This window comes from Molossus molossus, unplaced genomic scaffold (assembly GCF_014108415.1).
Source record: "Molossus molossus isolate mMolMol1 unplaced genomic scaffold, mMolMol1.p scaffold_m16_p_10, whole genome shotgun sequence".
NCBI classification, from domain to species: Eukaryota; Metazoa; Chordata; class Mammalia; order Chiroptera; family Molossidae; genus Molossus; species Molossus molossus.
The window spans coordinates 94,830,192-94,848,207 of NW_023425345.1; the positions used below are offsets into that span (position 1 = coordinate 94,830,192).

The 18,016-nt window shown below is 39.8% G+C and overlaps 1 protein-coding gene across 2 annotated transcripts in view; it reads right to left on the reverse strand.

The window, feature by feature from the left end:
• Positions 1–18,016, reverse strand: part of DCP1B (decapping mRNA 1B) — a 53,590-nt gene that overhangs the window by 13,133 nt on the left and 22,441 nt on the right. For both annotated transcript variants that reach the window (XM_036252831.1, XM_036252829.1), the window contains exons 4-5: positions 8,657–8,723; positions 5,896–6,031 (exon numbers count right to left, since the gene is read on the reverse strand). In XM_036252831.1, coding sequence (XP_036108724.1) covers positions 5,896–6,031; positions 8,657–8,723 — 203 coding nt within the window. The remainder of the gene's footprint in view (positions 1–5,895; positions 6,032–8,656; positions 8,724–18,016) is intronic.

An 18,016-nucleotide genomic window follows, 5' to 3' on the forward strand; every position in this document is an offset into this window, starting at 1 on the left:
CTCTCTCTAAGAACTGACAAGCCCAGGGAGGCACAGTCTGTCCCCAACCAGAAGATTTTTAAGGTGTCACAATAATTATAAAATATAAACAGTACTGTGTGTGTGTGTTTTGAGAGGAGAGAGGGAGAAAAAGAAAGTATTTGTTCAATATTTGCATTTATTAATTATTGGCCACATGGAACCAAAGTTACTAGAGGGTAAAATGTCACCTTTTAAGATTAGTGTGCCTAATATAGTATAATTAATAGAGTATAATTAATTATTTGACTAGTTGCCATGTCATTAGGATGCCTTTTAAAGACTTGAAGAATTAAACAAAATAAACAACTGATATAGAAATAGTTGTTACTGACTGAAGCTGGAATTAAAGCATCTCTGTCCAAGCCCTATGATAGAAGGATAGTGAAACTCTGGTTTATTCATATGGGTATTCTCCTTCCTTCCTTCCTTCCTTCCTTCCTTCCTTCCTTCCTTCCTTCCTTCCTTCCTTCCTTCCTCCCTCCCTCCCTCCCTCCCTCCCTCCCTCCCTCCCTCCCTCCCACAGCCATTTATTTGGCACTTGTCATGTGCCAGGAACTTTGAAGAAGACTAGGAATATAAAGATGAGTAAGGGATGTTCTTTGTACTCAAGGAGCTCACAGTCTAACAACTGAGAGTGAGTCAACAATCCAGTCAAAGGCGTGTTGAAGAAACTCAGTCAATTGTCCTTCAGTGTGTCCCACCTCCTTCAGGATTTTTCTGATTGCCTCCTTAGTGCATCGTTTGTTTTCCACCCGCCCCTTCCTCCCACCTCCCTTTCATCTTCTGTAAACTAGAAAGTCAGAGCTCTAGACGTAGATTCAGAATCAACTCTTTTGGCAAGAATATCTCATGGTGGTGCTATATCTTTCACATTATATCACATTAGGAGGCACATGCTGTCTGGTTATTCAGTTTTTACTGATACTGATCTATGGGTTCAGATGGTGGCAGCCTAACTCTTCCCTGGTCAAGCTTCTATCAATCCTTCTCATGATATAAACATTACTGACAATCATTGTCTGAATCAATTATTTTATCAGGGTGTTTTTAAGTCCTATCATTCTATCTACATTTAGAAAGGGAATTCTTTAATAAAGAACTTGGCCCTGGCCTGTTTGGCTCAGCAGTTGGAGCATTGGCCCGCAGACCAGAGTCCCGGGTTCGGTTCCTGCTAGGGGCACATACCAAAAAAAAAAGAACTTGCTCTGGCCATTTGGCTCAACGGTTAAGAGCGTCGACCCAAGGACCAATGAGTCCCAGGTTCGATTCTTGTCAAGGGCACGTACCTTGGTTGCAGTTCACCCTGACCCTGGTTGGGGTCCTGTGGGAGGCAACCAGTTGATGTGTCTCTCTATCATTGATGTTTCTCTCTCTATCCCTCTCTCCTCCTTCCCACTCTATCTGAACAAAAATGGAAAAATATCCTTAGGTGAGGATTAAAGAAAAAAAAAAAAAGAACTTTCCCTCATCAACCAGGACTATTTGGTTACTCTTAAATATGGTCCATACTGGCCAGGTAGAATAAATGCTTAATTCTTTTCCATTAACTACCAATTTTCAAAGGAAGGAGTTGGTATCCTAGTAGTACCTCCAAGGACAGCCAATAATTATATTTTGTTTTCTGTTATACTTTTGGTTGCTTGCTTTCTCTCATCACCATGAACTCACAGATTTTATATATTTAGTGGGTTTCAATCCATTGTTGTCATTCTTGTTAATGTTAGAATTTGTTACTTTGGTTAGTGGTCCCTTCAGGCTGACTGCTCTGTCCCTTTCACGTGACCCCATTTATTCAACTTTCATACTCCAGACCTAGAATCAGGAGTTTCTTTAAAGAGCCCTGATATTTTTTATAAGGAAATAGTATTTAGAAACAATAATCTAGAGGTGTTTCTTGCTACTGGGTTGTCCCTTATTTCTAGGTCTTTTCAGGGAAAAAGTTAAGAACTACATATTTAAGAAATAAAATGTCAACTAATTCTGACATTTTCATTTAAAATTTAACATTAACTTATTTTTTCTCTTACACTGAAGGTTTTGTTCTGACCACAAAGTTGACCCTTGAACAACATGAATTTGAACTGTGCGGATCTACTTATATGCAATTTTTTTCAATAAATACTGTAAATATATTTTCTCTTCCCTGTGATTTTCCTTTTTTTTCTTTTTATACCTATATTTATTTATTTATTTATTTATTTTTAATTTGTTTTCTTTATTGATTTTTAGAGAGAGAAGGGAGAGGGAGAGAGAGATTGAAACATCGATGAGAGAGAACACTGACTGGCCGCCTCCTACATGCCTTCCACTGGGGATCAGGCCCACGGCCTGGGCATGTGCCCTGACCAGGAATCAAACTGGTGACCTCTTGGTGCGTGGGTCAATGCTCAACCACTGAGCCACACTGGCTGGGCTTTATTGTTGAATGTATTACAGATGCCCCTCCTTTTTCCCCACCTTGACCCTCTCCTCCCTACTCCCACCCCCCTCCTGCTTTCCCCACACTGTGGTCTGTGTCTATTGGTTGTGCATACATGCATATGTGTGCTTTGGTTTCTCTCTTCCCTCCCGACCTCCCCACTTCCCTTTGAGGTTCCTCAGTCAAACAACCAATCTGTACTTCTTAATTCCTTCGTCTTTTCCACCCAACCCCCCTCCTATCTGGCAACCCACAAAAAGTTCTCTGTATCTATGAGTCTGTTTCTGTTCTGCTTGCTCATTTTGTTTGTATATTCGATTGTTGATAGATATGTATTTATTGCCAGTTTATTGTTCATATTTTTTTATCTTCTTCTTCAAGAAGACCCTTCAACATTTCATATAATACTGGTTTGGTGGTGATGAACTCCTTTAGTTTTTTCTAGTCTGGGAAACTCTTTATATGGCCGTCAATTCTAAATGATAGCTTTGCAGGATAGAGTAATCTTGGTTGTAGGTCCTTGCTTTTCATCACTCTGAATATTTCTTGTCACTCCCTCCTGGCCTGCAAAGTTTCTTTTGAGAAATCAGCTGAAAGCCTCATGGGACTCCCTTGTAGGTAACTAACTGCTTTTCTCTTGCTGCTTTTAAGATTCTCTCTTTGTCTTTAACCTTTTGCGTTTTGATGATGATAAGTCTTGGTGTGGACCTCTTTGGGTTCATCTTGTTTGGGACCCTCTGTGCTTCCTGGACTTGTATATCCGTCTCCTTCACCAAGTTAGGGAAGTTTTCTGTCATTATTTTTTCCTAGGTTTTCAATTTCTTGCCCTCTCTCTTCTCCTTCTGGCACTTCCATAATGCGAATGTTGGTATGTTTGAAGTTTTCCCAGAGGCTCCTTAAACTATCCTCATATCTTTGGATTCTTTTTTCTTTTTGCTGTTCTGATTGGGTATTTTTTGCTTCCTCATATTCCAAATCGATGGTTTGCTTCTTAGCTTTACCTACTCTACTATTGATTCCTAGTAAATTATTCTTTATTTCAGTTAGTGCATCCTTCATTTCTGACTGGTCCTTTATTATGTTCTTGAGGTCCTCATGAAGTTCCTTGAAACGCTCACTAACTTCATTGAGCATCCTTATAAGCAGTGTTTTGAACTCTGCATCTGTTAGGTTGCTTATTTCCATTTCATTTAGTTCTTTTCCTGGAGTTCTGTTTTGTTCTTTCATTTGGGACATATTTCTTTGTCTCCTCATTTTGGCTGCTTCCCTGTTTTTGTTTCTATGTATTAGGTAGAGGTACTGTGTCTCCTGGGCTTCCTAGAGTGGCCTGTTATTGTAGGTGTAGGGTCCAGTGGCACAGCCTCCCTGGTCACCCAGCTGGGCCCTCGAGGTGCACCCCTCGTGTGGACTTTATACCCTTGTGTTGTAAATGAGTCTTGATTGCTGTTGGCACATCAATGGGAGGGATTTACTCAGGCTGATCAGCTGCAAGGTCTGGCTATGCCCACTGACCTCTGACTACCTGGCATGATCAGCTGTGCAGGGGCCCACCACACAGAGTAAGACTTACTTCAGCAGGGTTCTGGTACCCACTGAGTCCACTCCTGTGTGTGCCACTTGTGGAAGTGGTTGGGTATGGTGCTTTGATGTGGTCTGAAGCTCTCTAGTGGGTGTGTTGGCTCTGGGGCAAGGTCAGCCACTGCCTGTGTTCTACCTGGGGCCACCAGGCATAAGCTACAAACTGATCTGCTGATGGCTGCTTCTTGTGCTGGGCTTGAAGGTGCACAGGCAAAGCCAAGTTGTGAACCAAGGCTGGCTGCTTCTAGTGCCAGGCCTGGGGCCACTTAGTGAGACATATGGGGCTTACTGCAGCCAGATGCTGCTTGTTTGAGAGAATTTAGGAAAATGTTGTGATTTTCTTAACATATTTTCTCCTATCCTTTCATTGTAAGAATACAGTATATAATACATATAATGTACAAAATATGTTTTAATCTACTGTTCATGTTATTGGTGAGGCTTCTGGTCAATGTTAGGCTATTAGTTAAGTTTTTGGGGGAGTCACAAGTTATATTAGGGGGGTCAGTAACCCTAACCCCTGCATCGTTAAAGGGTAAACTGTACTCATTTATTATAACCCATGGCACTGAAAAATTACAATGCTAATATTACTACTAACAAAACAACTGAATGAAGTTCATAATTTATTTGTAGTTCTTTTTGTCCTTAAAATATAATCCACTAAGGGTGTTTAGTTCAAATAAGGGATTCTGAAATAACTGTAATTTCTTTTCTAAGTAATTATGTTATAATACGAGATTCAGTTATATACATTTATTTTATCTAATTTTCAAATTCTAGGATTTTCTTTCCTTTTCCTTTATTTTATTTTTTGCCCATGTTTCTTGAGAGTGTTAATCTTTTCTTAATTTTTATAAAACAGTTTATAAAATAGGAAAATTAACCCTCATTCTGTTATTTAGTTGTAAACATTTCTTCTCAGTTTTTAGTATCTTTTCACTTTGTGGTTTTTTAAAACCATGTAACACATTATGTTATTTTATTTCATGTAGTTGAATTAACTGCGTTTGGGTTTGAGTCATAGTTAAGAAGACGGACTATCAGGTGGATGGAGCTCGCTGCCCCCTTCTCTCCCACCCGTATTGCTCTTCTTTGCCAGGGTTTTCCTCAGCTACTCTTCCTTGTATATTTTCCCACATGAACCTTATAATCAACTTTTCTGAATCCAGAAAAGAAGAAAAAAAAAATTTTGTTTTTGTTTAGGAATCATCCTAAATTTATAGATTAATTTATGGGGAAGTGAGAGCTTGAGGTTTATCTCCTTGTCTAAGATCAGGAAATGTATTTCCATTTGTTCAAGTCTATTTTTATGCCTTTCAGGAGTGTTTGAAAGTTTTCTTTAGCCCAGCCGGTGTGGCTCAGTGGTTGAGCATCGACCCATGCACCAAGAGGTTGCAGGTCTGATTCCCAATCAGGATACATGCCCAGGTTCTGGGCCCGATCCCCAGTGTGGGGCATCCAGAAGGTGGTTAATCAATGTTCTCTCTCACTGATGTTTCTCTCTCTCTCTCTCTCTCTCTCTCCCTCTCCCTTCCTCTCTCTAAAATCAATCAAGACAAAAAAAAATATTTTTTTTTAAAGTTTTCTTTGAATAGGTTTTGCTCATTTCTTGTAATTTTATTCCAAATAATTTCTATTAGTTTGTTGCTATTTTAAAGGGAGTCTTCCAGCAAACCTTCTGACTGGATACTATTTGTATATATGAAGGTTACTGATTTCTCGGGCTACCTTTTAATCCATTTAAAAGCAGTCTTCTTTAGCTTATTAAAAGCAAAGATTTTATTTTTCATATAATTTTTTGGTGGAAGGAATAGCAGTTAAGTCTTTCTCACTGTGGGAATTAAGTAGGTATACAAGGGAAGACAAAAACTCACCTTTGTATATTCATCTTTGGCCTTGGTGAGCATTCGTAAGATATCTCCTTCCTTCCCTTCCCCTGAACTGAGGATCACTGGGGAGATTCCTGCTCCAGCTCCCTGGTGGGCTTTCAACTGTTCATACTGAGTTAGGCTGGAAAAGCAGAGTGAAGATGCACACAAGGAGAACCAATCCATCACAGATGGCTTTTAAACCATCCAATTCTCACCAAGTTGTTTTTATCCTGTTATAATCCTATTAGAAATAAGGCTGCTTAAAATGTGAAAGAAGAATGAGGTTTGAGGTCCTGAGTACACTGACTAGATAGACGAATCTAGAGTAGGGCTGGGCAAACTCCAACCTACAGGCCAACCACGGGCCAAATCCAGTCCGCTGCCGGCTTTTGTAAAGAAAGTTACAAACACAGCCCCCATGGTTCACGGTGCTGTTCCACACCACCTGCAGAGCCGAGTAGTTGGGACAGAGGCAGTATGGCCTTGCAAAAAATATTGACTATCTGGTCTTTTTCAGAAAATCTGCCAGCTCCTCATTTACAGCATTTACGAGTCTCATGCTCTTCCGACTGAACTAGCCGGGCGCTTCATTACAGTGTTTAGAAGGATGCATTCATTAATTGCTGAGGAAACTCAATTTGAGAGTTCTCAAAGATGAGCAAACTGCATGGCAACTCAGATTCCTCCCCGTCCTCCAAAGTGCCTTGAAGTCAAAGCAAGGCTGATTCCAGCAGCTCAAAGGCTGCCGTTCTCTGGCAGCTGGGAAACAGTGGAGAGTCCACTGGAGAAGAGGGGCATTTAAAAAGCAGGGCAATGAGGCATGTCTTCTGTTTTCCTGAAAACAGTACAGAAGGGAGACCATATGCTCCTATAGGCTGCTAGGTGGCATTAATAAAAATACTTTCTCTCGATGTGTCCCTTCACGTCGATGTTTCTCACTCTCTCTCCCTTCCTCTCTCTCCCTCCCATTCTATCTGTACCAAAAATGGAAAAAATATCCTCGGGTGAGGATAAAAAAAAAAAATCTTCATTTAAAAGCCCTGGCCAGTTTGGCTCAGCGGTTAGAGCATCGGCCTGCGGTCCGGAGAGACCCGGGTTCGGTTCCCGCTAAGGGCACGTACTTCGGTTGCAGTTTGTCCCCGGCCCTGGTTGGTCGTGCGGGTGGCAGCCACTCGATGTGTCCCTTTCATGTCGATGTTTCTCTCTCTCCCTTCCTCTCTCTCCCTCCCACTCTATCTGTACAAAAAATGGAAAAATATCCTCGGGTGAGGATAAAAAAAAAAAAAAAAAAAAAAAAAAAAAAAAAAAAAAAAAAAAAAAAAAAAAAAAATACTTTCTCCTTTTGTGTGCTTTGACTTTCAGCTCAAATTCTTTTATAATTTCCACGAAGTTTCTGGTCAAAGAGATCTGAGAATTTATTGAGAGTTTAATTCTGAGGAAGGGCTGGAATCCATACAAATCAGCTGCTTACTGCTAGTCAACAATCAATTTCCTGCCCCAGCTGTTAAGTAATTACTGCAGAATGCTAGCAATTTTAACATGGCCTCTTGGCTGAGCTACAGGGTAATTTTTAATCTACACGAAATCCTGCTATTATTATCCATTGCACAGTTTACAATAACATGACTGTTCTAGGAACTAGTTGTTACAGTGGTCAATTCCGGCTTGAACACAGTCACCATCCGAAACCTGAGCTAGTTACCTAAAATTAGCTATCACAATCTAGATTTTCAGAAATCAATTATATTTATAAAAAGTGCTTCCCAAGTTTCAGTTTTTGGGTCACTTATTAGTCATTTCATTGCCCAAGATTTAAAACTGGGAATGGTTCTGTTGCTGACAGAGCTGCTTTGTCAAATCGTGTGGGCAGCAGCCCCACTGTGTGCTCAGCTGACTCCAGTCGGCACCTGAGATCAGCTCGGTTGCACACATTTCACTCTGGGCTCTGCACCATCGCCACGAACAGCGGGAGTAACAGCCTCACAGCCCAGCCCCGGGGCTCAGGCCTGATGAGAGGGTGGAGCGGTCACAGAGGGCCGTTTGCTGACCTGGGCCCTCCTTTCGGTGCAACCAGGGAAGAGAGTGGGGACGTCAGGCAGTAATGTAAGATTCTCAAAATGCAGAATGGGACAAACCACAAGGTAGCATGAGATTAGAAGGAAAAGAGACCAGGAGAGAGGGAGAGAGAGAGATAGAAAGAGAGAGGCTGTCTGCTGATCACTAAACGAGTATTAAAGCAGATATTTCCAGAGATGGAAAACGAGGACGATTCTAAGTATTCGCAGCGTTCGAGGTGTGAGGAAACCGAGCCTCTCCAGTAACGGGTGTGCAGCGAAAAGAAAGCATTTAGGGCAGGAAGGAAATGAAAGATCTGAGAGAATCTGAAGCAACCTTTCAGCGTGTCTCTGAATATACTTTCTACTAATAGACATACTAATAACTTTCAAAGAAAAAACTGCTAAATTACAAATTAGGAAGATATTAAGGAAAATTGCCATCTGGAACTCATATTATGGTATTTCACACATGTAGGAAAAATGAGGTGATCCATTCCACATGATAAATGTTACCTAGTGAAAATTTAAAAAGTTGTATTTGTGTCTATTTTTCCTTTATAAAGTAATAGTAAATGTTTTCCTAACCATTTGAAAGAATTGCTGGAAGAGATCTATTCTGCTAAGGTTATGGTGTAATTACACATACTTAGAAATGCACACAAAACACCACGCCCTGGAAAAATGGTACAAAGTCTTTCAGCACTTACTTTTTCATAAGTTCTGCAATTCTTTGGCATTCTTCCTTATCATAAAACCAAATTCCATAAATGGACACTGCAAAAAAGACATCAAACAACTTATGAGCATCTTCAAAACTACAAAATGGAAAGTCCCTTTCCATCTCGAAGGAAAATATATAATTATTGAATAAATGAAACCAATCATTGGGATAAAAGGCTTGAAAACCTAGCACTAGAATGTTTTAAGCCCACAGAGAAATCTGTAGTGGTCTTATGCACACATACACACACATCCAATAATGTCTGTTGAACTTAAAATCATAGCATCTGAACATAATAAGCATTTGGTAAATGCTTCTTAATGAATGACTAGAGATTAGAAATGAAATCAGAATTTCTAAACTCCTGGCTTTGAAATGCAATGTTTCCATATTCCATTTGCATATTTCACCTCTATTTTCAAGTATTCAGAAGCCTGAAAAACAAATTAAGCCTAGAAACTCCTCTCCCTTCTCCTTCTCCCAGGTAAACGTTAACTGAGAAGTTGGCTTTGTAAGATTAAGTTAGGACAGGGTACAGGAAAAATTAGCTTCAATAATAAATCTTTCACTTCAAAATGACTGTACAGAAATTTTACACTGTTAAAAGCTTGAAAGTGACTATGACTATCATTTAGTCATAGTCATTTAGTCATAGTGAAAAAGGTGGTATAATACAGCTGCTATTGACTTATTTAACACTTTTCAAATAAATTGTAGACTTTGGTATGGGCCTATCTACATCATTTTTTATAGTGAAGGCTAAACAGTTCCAAGCACATGTATAAATACCTAATTAAGGATCTAGTAGTATTAATCATGTAAATAATGCACTCACTACATATAAATTTTAAAATCTTCATTGAAAATAGCAGCAATGTTATAAGACAATGAAAAACAATTATATATATATATATATAGTTGTTGTTAATATTCACCTGAGGATATTTTTCCATTGATTTTTTAGATAGAGTGGAAGGGAGGGAAGGAGAGGAAAAAACTCAGCGATGTGAAAGAGACACACTGATTGGCTGCCTCCCCCACAACCCCGACAGGGCATGGGGATCAAACCTGCAACCCAGGTACATGCCCTTGGCTGGGAATCGAACCCTCAACCCTTCAGTCTGTGGGCCATTGCTCTAACCACTGAGCCAAACTGGCCAGGGTCAAAACATATTTTCAAAAGGAAGACCATTTATAATGTATACTTTCAAAACATAATTATATGAATATTATTTGATCATTAAAACAGCTGTGGTATTTTAACTATGACTTTTCCCCCCACTCAACTGACCACTGCCTCGGTGTGGAATTTCTGCTTCTTGTCAGTAATGATTCAGCTATCAATAGGTACAGGAAATGTCTTTTTAGTGCTATTTTAGGCAGATATTTTGAAAAGGCATCTTATAAATCTGAATTACTAACTTGCCAAAAGGAGTCAATGGGTTTTTAACTTCTTGTATGATTAGTGTATCAGGAATCTTGATCTTATCTACCTATACGTATGAGGGGGAAAGTGGAAGAAACTAGCTTTTTCTTTTACCTTCTTAGAAATACATACACATCTTTTCCCTTTAAGACTGTGACAATCTTTTGAAAAAGAACAGCTGAGTTCTGAAGCCGATGGGCTGTAACAGCGTGTATGTCAAAAAGAAATTCTTTCATCTCAAGATCATTACACATGCATCTCGAAACTTTTGTTCCAGGTTATTTCTAGTCCATCAGCATTAGTTGTTTGCCCTGACTGCCTACACAGATTCCTGGACACCAGCCCACCTAGTTTCATGTTCTTCTAAGTGTATGACACTCAACTACTTCATCAGTTTATGTGTTTTGGTGGCTTTAATCTTAGTCACAAAACTAGGAACCCGGTTTATATTTTGGTTATCCATTCCTTTCCTTGGAGACAGAGTCTTCCAAAACTATCAAAGGAGAAAAGTGGTAGCATGGGAGACAAACACAGAACAACTAAAAACATTCAAGGCCCAATAGCCGAGAAAATAACAGCCACTTCTGTCCCATCAGTAGAACATATTTGTAAAAATATTTTGAGTGTCATTTTTTTTTTTTTATGTCACACATTTGTGGCATTTGACACAAGGAACTAGATTTTCCTAAGGTTAGGATGCCAAGGAAACAGTTGATACAAATAGAAACACAATTTGACAACATCATTACTGCCCAATAACTGGAATGCAGATTTAGGGAGAAAACATACTACAAAAACAACGTTCAGGTGTCAAAGAATGAAGGAAGACTGGGTTTGTAAGTGACTGCATGAGACATTGTGGAGATTTCTTTAGGAAATGACCATTTCTTTCTAAAGCAACTTGACTTTAAGATTAAAATGGACCATTTTGGAATCGCTCTTTTCATTCCAGTTACTACTGAGTTTGAACATAAAATTTAAATAGCTAAGGGGTGGGGGTGGGGAACAGATGTACCAACAGCCCTGGCTACAGAAAGGTAGCACCAAGATAAAATGTAGAACTGGGCCCGTTTTTTCCTCCCTAAAATAGTTTTGCCAGCCGAGCTGCATTCCACGGGGAACGGGGCAGGGAACTGCATCAGAGTGCACATTCCAACCACAGTTTTCTGTCTCTTAGGCCCAAGGTCCTCCGACCCCTGGGCAAACCTCTCACTCTTCTACACAAGAGGGTGTATCAGAGCAGCTTGTGGTGACAAATAAAAACCAGAGATCATCATGCCTTAGGGAGGTGATGAGCTGACAGGCGGACAGAAACCATTAACCTCACATTTCAATCCCAGTTTTCCTGTCGAGCCAGTGGGGGAGAGGCCCATCCAGACTAGGCAGTGAGCACAGCAGGGAAGAAAGAAAAAGACGGGGTTGAAAAGAACCACAGAAGGAAGGTGGTTTTTAGGATTCTAAAACTTAAAGGAATTCCTGTCGCCTAATCTGCAGTGACATGCTTTGGCCGCGTGAACTTGTGCAGCACAGGAATGTGACCGTGAGAATGGTTTCCAGGACTTAAAAATTTACAAGGAGTAAAGCTCACGAGCAGGATATTTACTTATTTTAAAAAATCGGCCTATAGGACGCCTCTGGAAATCCACCATGCTTCGAGCCTTTGTCCAGCCCGCAACGCCTGCATACCAGCCGCTCCCCAGCCTCCCCGCTGCAGAGACAGAGGTGAAGTTTAAGGGCACTTTGGTGCACGAAGCTCAACTCAACTGTTTCTACACCCCTCCTGGAGGTAAGAAACCCAAAAGCGCAGTAAAGAATAGGAAGAACATGTTGAAATTTACTCTGAAATACTCTAATGACGCTAGAATGTGGGACACCCCGACCCGAGGCTCGTCTTTTCAGCAGTCCTCTTCAGATGTAATGCAGCGTTTTAACAGTGCCGTTGTGAGCCTGTGCCTGAGACTGCACTGTCCTGGTTTATGTCATGATTTGGAAATTCTCAGTGGGGAAAATGCAGGGCTCAGGCAGCAGGCAATGCAATCTTGCCTCTACATATCTCCTAAAACCCCCATCTTCTACTTGCCTTTTAATTCTGCAAGAAAGATTAAGGAAAGGAAAGTTTCCATATTAGATTTCATGTCTGATGAGAGACAGCAGGCTGATTATATCACATAATGATATTTTCTTCCTTTTTAATTTCTTCAGCAGAAAAACCTAAAGCTGATCAAATTTAAGCGGCTAGTTAAGAGGTCATCAGAGGCAATATCAAATACCCTTAAATGCGCACCCATTGGGAACCCTTTGATTCTTATTAGCACGGTGCATTAGTTCATTCTGGATGTTCTCTGGGGATTTACCTCATTTAGTTTATGTTCCTAATAAATATTTCTATACAATCTGTTTTTTTAAGGCATTTATCATTTGTTCCACATTTTACCCCAAATATCTTTCAACTCTTCAAATCATGAATGGTAGCTTACAATCTTTTCACCAGGACTCCTCTAAAGTGTGTGCAACTTTAAAGTCAGACACATTTGCATACAGTGAGCAAGCAGATGATACATAACCACACAGGTAACGCTTGAGCAGGCAGAGGGGGGGTATCTGACACGGTGACGCTCTTCTCTCTCAAGATGATAGGAAAGTGGATTTTCTTGGTTAGTATGTAGCAAGAAGGCATTTACATTCTCTTTTTACTAGGATAGCCGTGGAAATGTGACAGTATACATTACACAGATCTCTTCTGGGCACTTAAACTAAAATTTAAAAAATTCCTTCAAATCCCATTTCTTTCAGGAAGTCCTTCTCAAATGAGTGGAATAGTAATTCCAGTGTAAGGACCAAGAACATCTAACCATATATTTGGTGTAAACACTTTGTTGTACATAATAATTTATTGTACCGTTTATATAGTTCAGGTTTTTAAATTTTTATTTTTTGTGTTAATTCTCTCCTGAGGACACTTCTTCATTGATTTTTTTTTTAGATACAGCGGGAGGGAGGGAGGGAGAAAGAGGGAGAGACAGAGAGAGAGAGGCATCAATGTGAGAGAGACACATGGATTTATTGCCTCCCACATGACCCCAGGCAGGGTTGGGATCGAACCTGTGACCCTTCAGTCCACAGGCTGACGCTCTAACTGCTGAGCCAAACTGGCCAGGGCTATGGTTAGGTTTTTATAAGTTTGGCTACATTGAGGACAATCTGTCCTCAGATTACTGACATCTGAGAGTAAGCCCCCACACTGAACTATGACCCCTCTGAAAGATCACAAAATAGTGAACAAATTAGAAAGTTAGAACCATGAAATTTCAGAGTTGGAAGTGGGCTAAGAAGTGTGCATTTCAATAACCTATGTCACTAAGGAGAAATATGTGGTCTAATGACACTAAATGACTTAGCCAAAGCCATTTTTCGTGGTTCAGTGTTTTCTCTAGAATATGTACCTCCTCTATCCTTACAAATGAAATAAAAAAGTATTAAAACAGTTTTTATGTTTGGTTGATTTGTAGGCTTGGTTATATGAGTTTATGTGGACTCTCGAAAGGGAAAAAGGAAGGATGGAAGGAAGGGAGAGGGAGGAGTGAGTGTGGAGGACACGGAGTAACGGACCGAGAGTCCAGCACCGCCGTATCCTCGCGGCAGCCAGCGCCGGAGCAGCAGTCGCGCATGCGCAGATGGACACACAGGCTGCGTTTGGCCGCCCTGCGCTGCTGCCCCATTTGGAGTGCTCTGCACGAAGAGTGCGTCTTTCGGCATGTTCTCGAATGCCTTTAAAGTAATGTTCTTTCATTCACTGTTGCCTTAACTTTACTGACCAAACACGGGCACAATCTTGTAAAACAAAATTTTCACTGGCCACCGAGACGCTACATAACACTGTTATCTGTGGCCCCTGGTCTGGTTCTTCTCCTACGACATAGTTTTACTGCGCCTCGCAATCCAGAGATCCCGTGGTCTCGAAACCCTGAGGCTCACAGTAGATGAAACTTCTTTAATGCGTGACTAATGCTCATTAATGTTTTTGGGGGGAAAGTGGAAAACCTAAACAAATACTGTAAAGTAAAAACAACCTTCCTGTTTCTAAACAAGTTAACTCCATTAAAAAGTTAATGCCATAAAACAACAACAACAAACAACCTCTCAACTAAAGCATTGTACTAATTTGGATAAAATTAATATGTATCGCAAACTATAAGTGAGAATTTATTATCTTCAAAGAAAAAGATGAATTTACCTGTTTAAAAGCTTTCATTTATAATAAATGGATGTTATGCCATTAGAACATCCTAATCTCCAGAGGTCACTGTCCTCCCAAAGTAGAAATCTTGAGGTCTGCCACGACCCTCAGGTTCATAAAAGGTCAGATGGAATCTTCCTCATTATATATTAACTTCCTAATTTTATTTATTTCAGGGGAAAGTTTCTTTAATCTAAGAGATTTAACAGAGTAAATAAACATTTCAAAAAATTAGGAAGCAGAAAAAGCCATAAGTAATAATAACTATAAATAGGAATGACTTATGTGTCTCGTTGGCCATTTAAATTTATATTTTCATTTTGCTCATAATCTTAAAAGCTCCTGGGCCACAAATAACAACATTGGCTCCCTAAAGTGTCTTCGCCCTTCCCTGAGTTCTTACTCAACTTCAAGGACTCGGTCTTTCCCATTCCTCCAGGGATAAACAGTCTCAACTTTTTCTTTGCTCCCAGTTATTTGTACGTCCTTTGATAAAAACAAAACAGAAGAATGAAACAAAACACATGCCATTATTAAGTATTTATGCAACTGTCCCCTCCACTGGACTATGAGCTCCTGGAGGGTAGGACTTGGTTAATACACACACACAGCATAGCGACTAGCATGTGGTACACATTCAACAAGTGTTTGCTGAGTTGAGCTGAAATCTAAGATGTCAAGAGCTTATACCATCGACACTCCTTGTAACTGCTCATATTAATAGTGTTCACTATTCTGGCTTAATAGAATATCACAGACAAGATGTGCCTAGATCTTCTGTATTGATGTCACTACCAGGGTCACAGCAGAGGGATAGATTCTCTTTACATCACCCCTTTTATTCTCCTACTAACTTCATTCAGTCTGTTTGGCTTCAAATATTTGATAATTTTAGGCATAGTAGTGCTGATGGGATTTTGTCTTGAGGAGGGTATTAGCTCCTTAGGATTGTATATTTCTATTGATCCAGCACTGCATAGGCACTAATGTACTCATTTTATATGTATTAATTATACAACAATTTCACCATATACCAGTCTTCCTGCTACCTGTCAGGCACTGACAACTAAGAGCTCAAAGAATGCCATCAGTCTGCAAAATCACATACATTTGTTTTGAGAGTATAGCTAACAGTACTTTGATCCAGCAGAAAAAGTAAAATATTCAGATTCCAGTCAGGTCTGACAGTAGTAATCTGAAGCTTATATGTACAAGTACCCATATTATCTTAAAAATATGAGATTTATGTGCAATGTCAGTTATTCCAAAAACACATTGAAGATGTATTATTTTACATAAATTTCAATACAGCAAAATGAGTCCAGTCACATATAAACTATAGTTTGTGAGAAATATATGTTTAAGCTACACATAAAACAGAATATTTCTACAGGTCAAAATTTGTTCTAATGAAAAACAGACTTCTGTCCTAGCTGGTGTGGCTCAGTGGTTGGAGCATTGGCACACAAACTGAAGGGTCTTGGGTTCGAATCCCAATCAAGAGCACGTACTTGGGTTGTAGAATTGATTCCCCCGCGAGGTCAGGGCTCATGCAGGAGGCAACCAATCGATGTGTTGTCTCTCTCACAGAGATGTTTCTCTCTCTCTCTCTCTCCCTCCCTCCAACTCTCTCTAAAAAAAACACAAAACTACTACTATTAAATAAGAGCTTTAAGATTGTATATAGGATAATTCTAACAGCAGTTCTTGGCTAAAATTGTTTTCTTCCTCAAAAACAAACAAACCCCACAAAACAACAACAACAGAAACACCAAAACAAAACAAAACAAAAAACTCCTAAGAACATGAAAATATAATTTTCCCTTCTGTGGGTTAAGAAGTAAATCAACCCAAAAGTTTCACATTGATTATTTAAAACTATTTTCTAAGTGATTTTTGCACAAATGTCATTAATATTAAAAAAAACAGATGAAAAGAACAGACATAAACACCCAATGCAGCCAAAATGAGCACTTACTATATGCAAAGCACTGTGCTGGGGCAGGGAAACTAAAAGGTCCTTCACTCATTCATCATTTTCGAAGATGTTTTGGAATCCAGCTTTTCTATGCCAGAATTTAGACTTCTCCCATGCCAAACCGGGTTCTCAAAAACAAACTATGAAATATGCTCCAAGCCACACTATTCCCTTCTTTATGTTACGCTCACATAGTATCTGTACATCACCATACATGACTTTGCCACGTGGGTTCTTCCTCACCTAAGCATGCCAGGTTGTTAAGTTAAACAAGTTTAGAGATGCATACACATGTTCCCATTAAATTCATGTGAGGTCCTGTATACAACGAGCCCCTGATCATAAGTGATAGAAGTACAGGTTGTGTAAACTAGAGAAGTGGTGTGTGCGTGTTTATTTATGTGTGGTTCAAGGAGCCATCAGGTGTCACAACTCAACACATGGAAAAACAAAGACATAAAACCCAGAGGTCTCACAGGAGTCAAAAGTGAAATTTTGCTTTACACGAGGCCTTTCAGAGCCGTCTTCAATGGCTGGAATGCCAGTTCTTTAGAGAAACAGTACTCTCTAGAATGTAGATCCTTCCCTTCGGCGTACGTGGGCACTGACAGGGGAGCAGAACAGTAATTCCGGGCTTAAGGTCAGAGTGACAAGATTCACCACTCAAGTCATGGTAGGTGTGTAACCTTAATCATATTAAAACACACTAGCTCTCTGAGCAAGAGCACATAATAAATAGATCAGTTTTTCAGTTAGAATGACTGTGGAGGCTTATCGACACAGAATGACACACTATAATATTTTAACTTCAGTGGCCTTCTTTCTTTCTAAGCACAGACTTAGTTGGTCGAAGAGTTGTTGAAGGTTATCTAGTGCACCCGACCACTCCTCTCACAGTAAAAGAGCCTCGAGATTGTACAGGTTACCCATTCTGATTAAATATGAAATGTCAGATTCCTTTCTGCACATAATTTGAATGTTAGGAAAGGGAAACTAAGAAGTCCTTCACTCAGTCATTTTAGGAGACGTTTTGGAATCCAGCTTTTCTCTGCGAAAACTTAGACTTCTCCCATGCCAAACTGGGTTCTCAAAAACAAAATATGAACTACACTCCAAGCGACAATATTATCCTCTTTATGTCACTACACACAGTATCTGTACATCACCATACGTGACTTTGCCGCGTGGGTTCTTCCTCACCTAAGCATGCCAGGTTGTTTACTTTAACTGATATTCTACTGTTATTCCTGCAAATACTAAGATTCTGCCTACTAAAAATATCAAGTATCTTCAGCCATACAATTACTCTAAAGATGTTTCTTGACTCTAGAGTTCAATAACATACCTAAAATGGATGCAAAATAGTGTGTACATACGCAAACATGGTTTTGGAGGCTGGGAAGTACAAGCACAGAGCCCTGCAAATCCTGGCGTGTGGTAGGCAGAAACATCCCGGCAGGCAGGCAGGAATGAAGGAAATTTATCGGATTCTCAAAGGAATCTGTGACTCAAAGAAAGTTTACAACCACTGTTTGAGGCAATCAATATACCAGCAAATATCTAAAAATGGACAAACTCTCAACTATCTGTGGGCAGATAGTGTGGCTTTCATTTTCTCGGTAATAAATGTACACATCATTCACTGCTAACCTTTCAAATTGCTTTTGTAATAACTGCCTGAACCGATTCCAAGGTTAAGAAAACA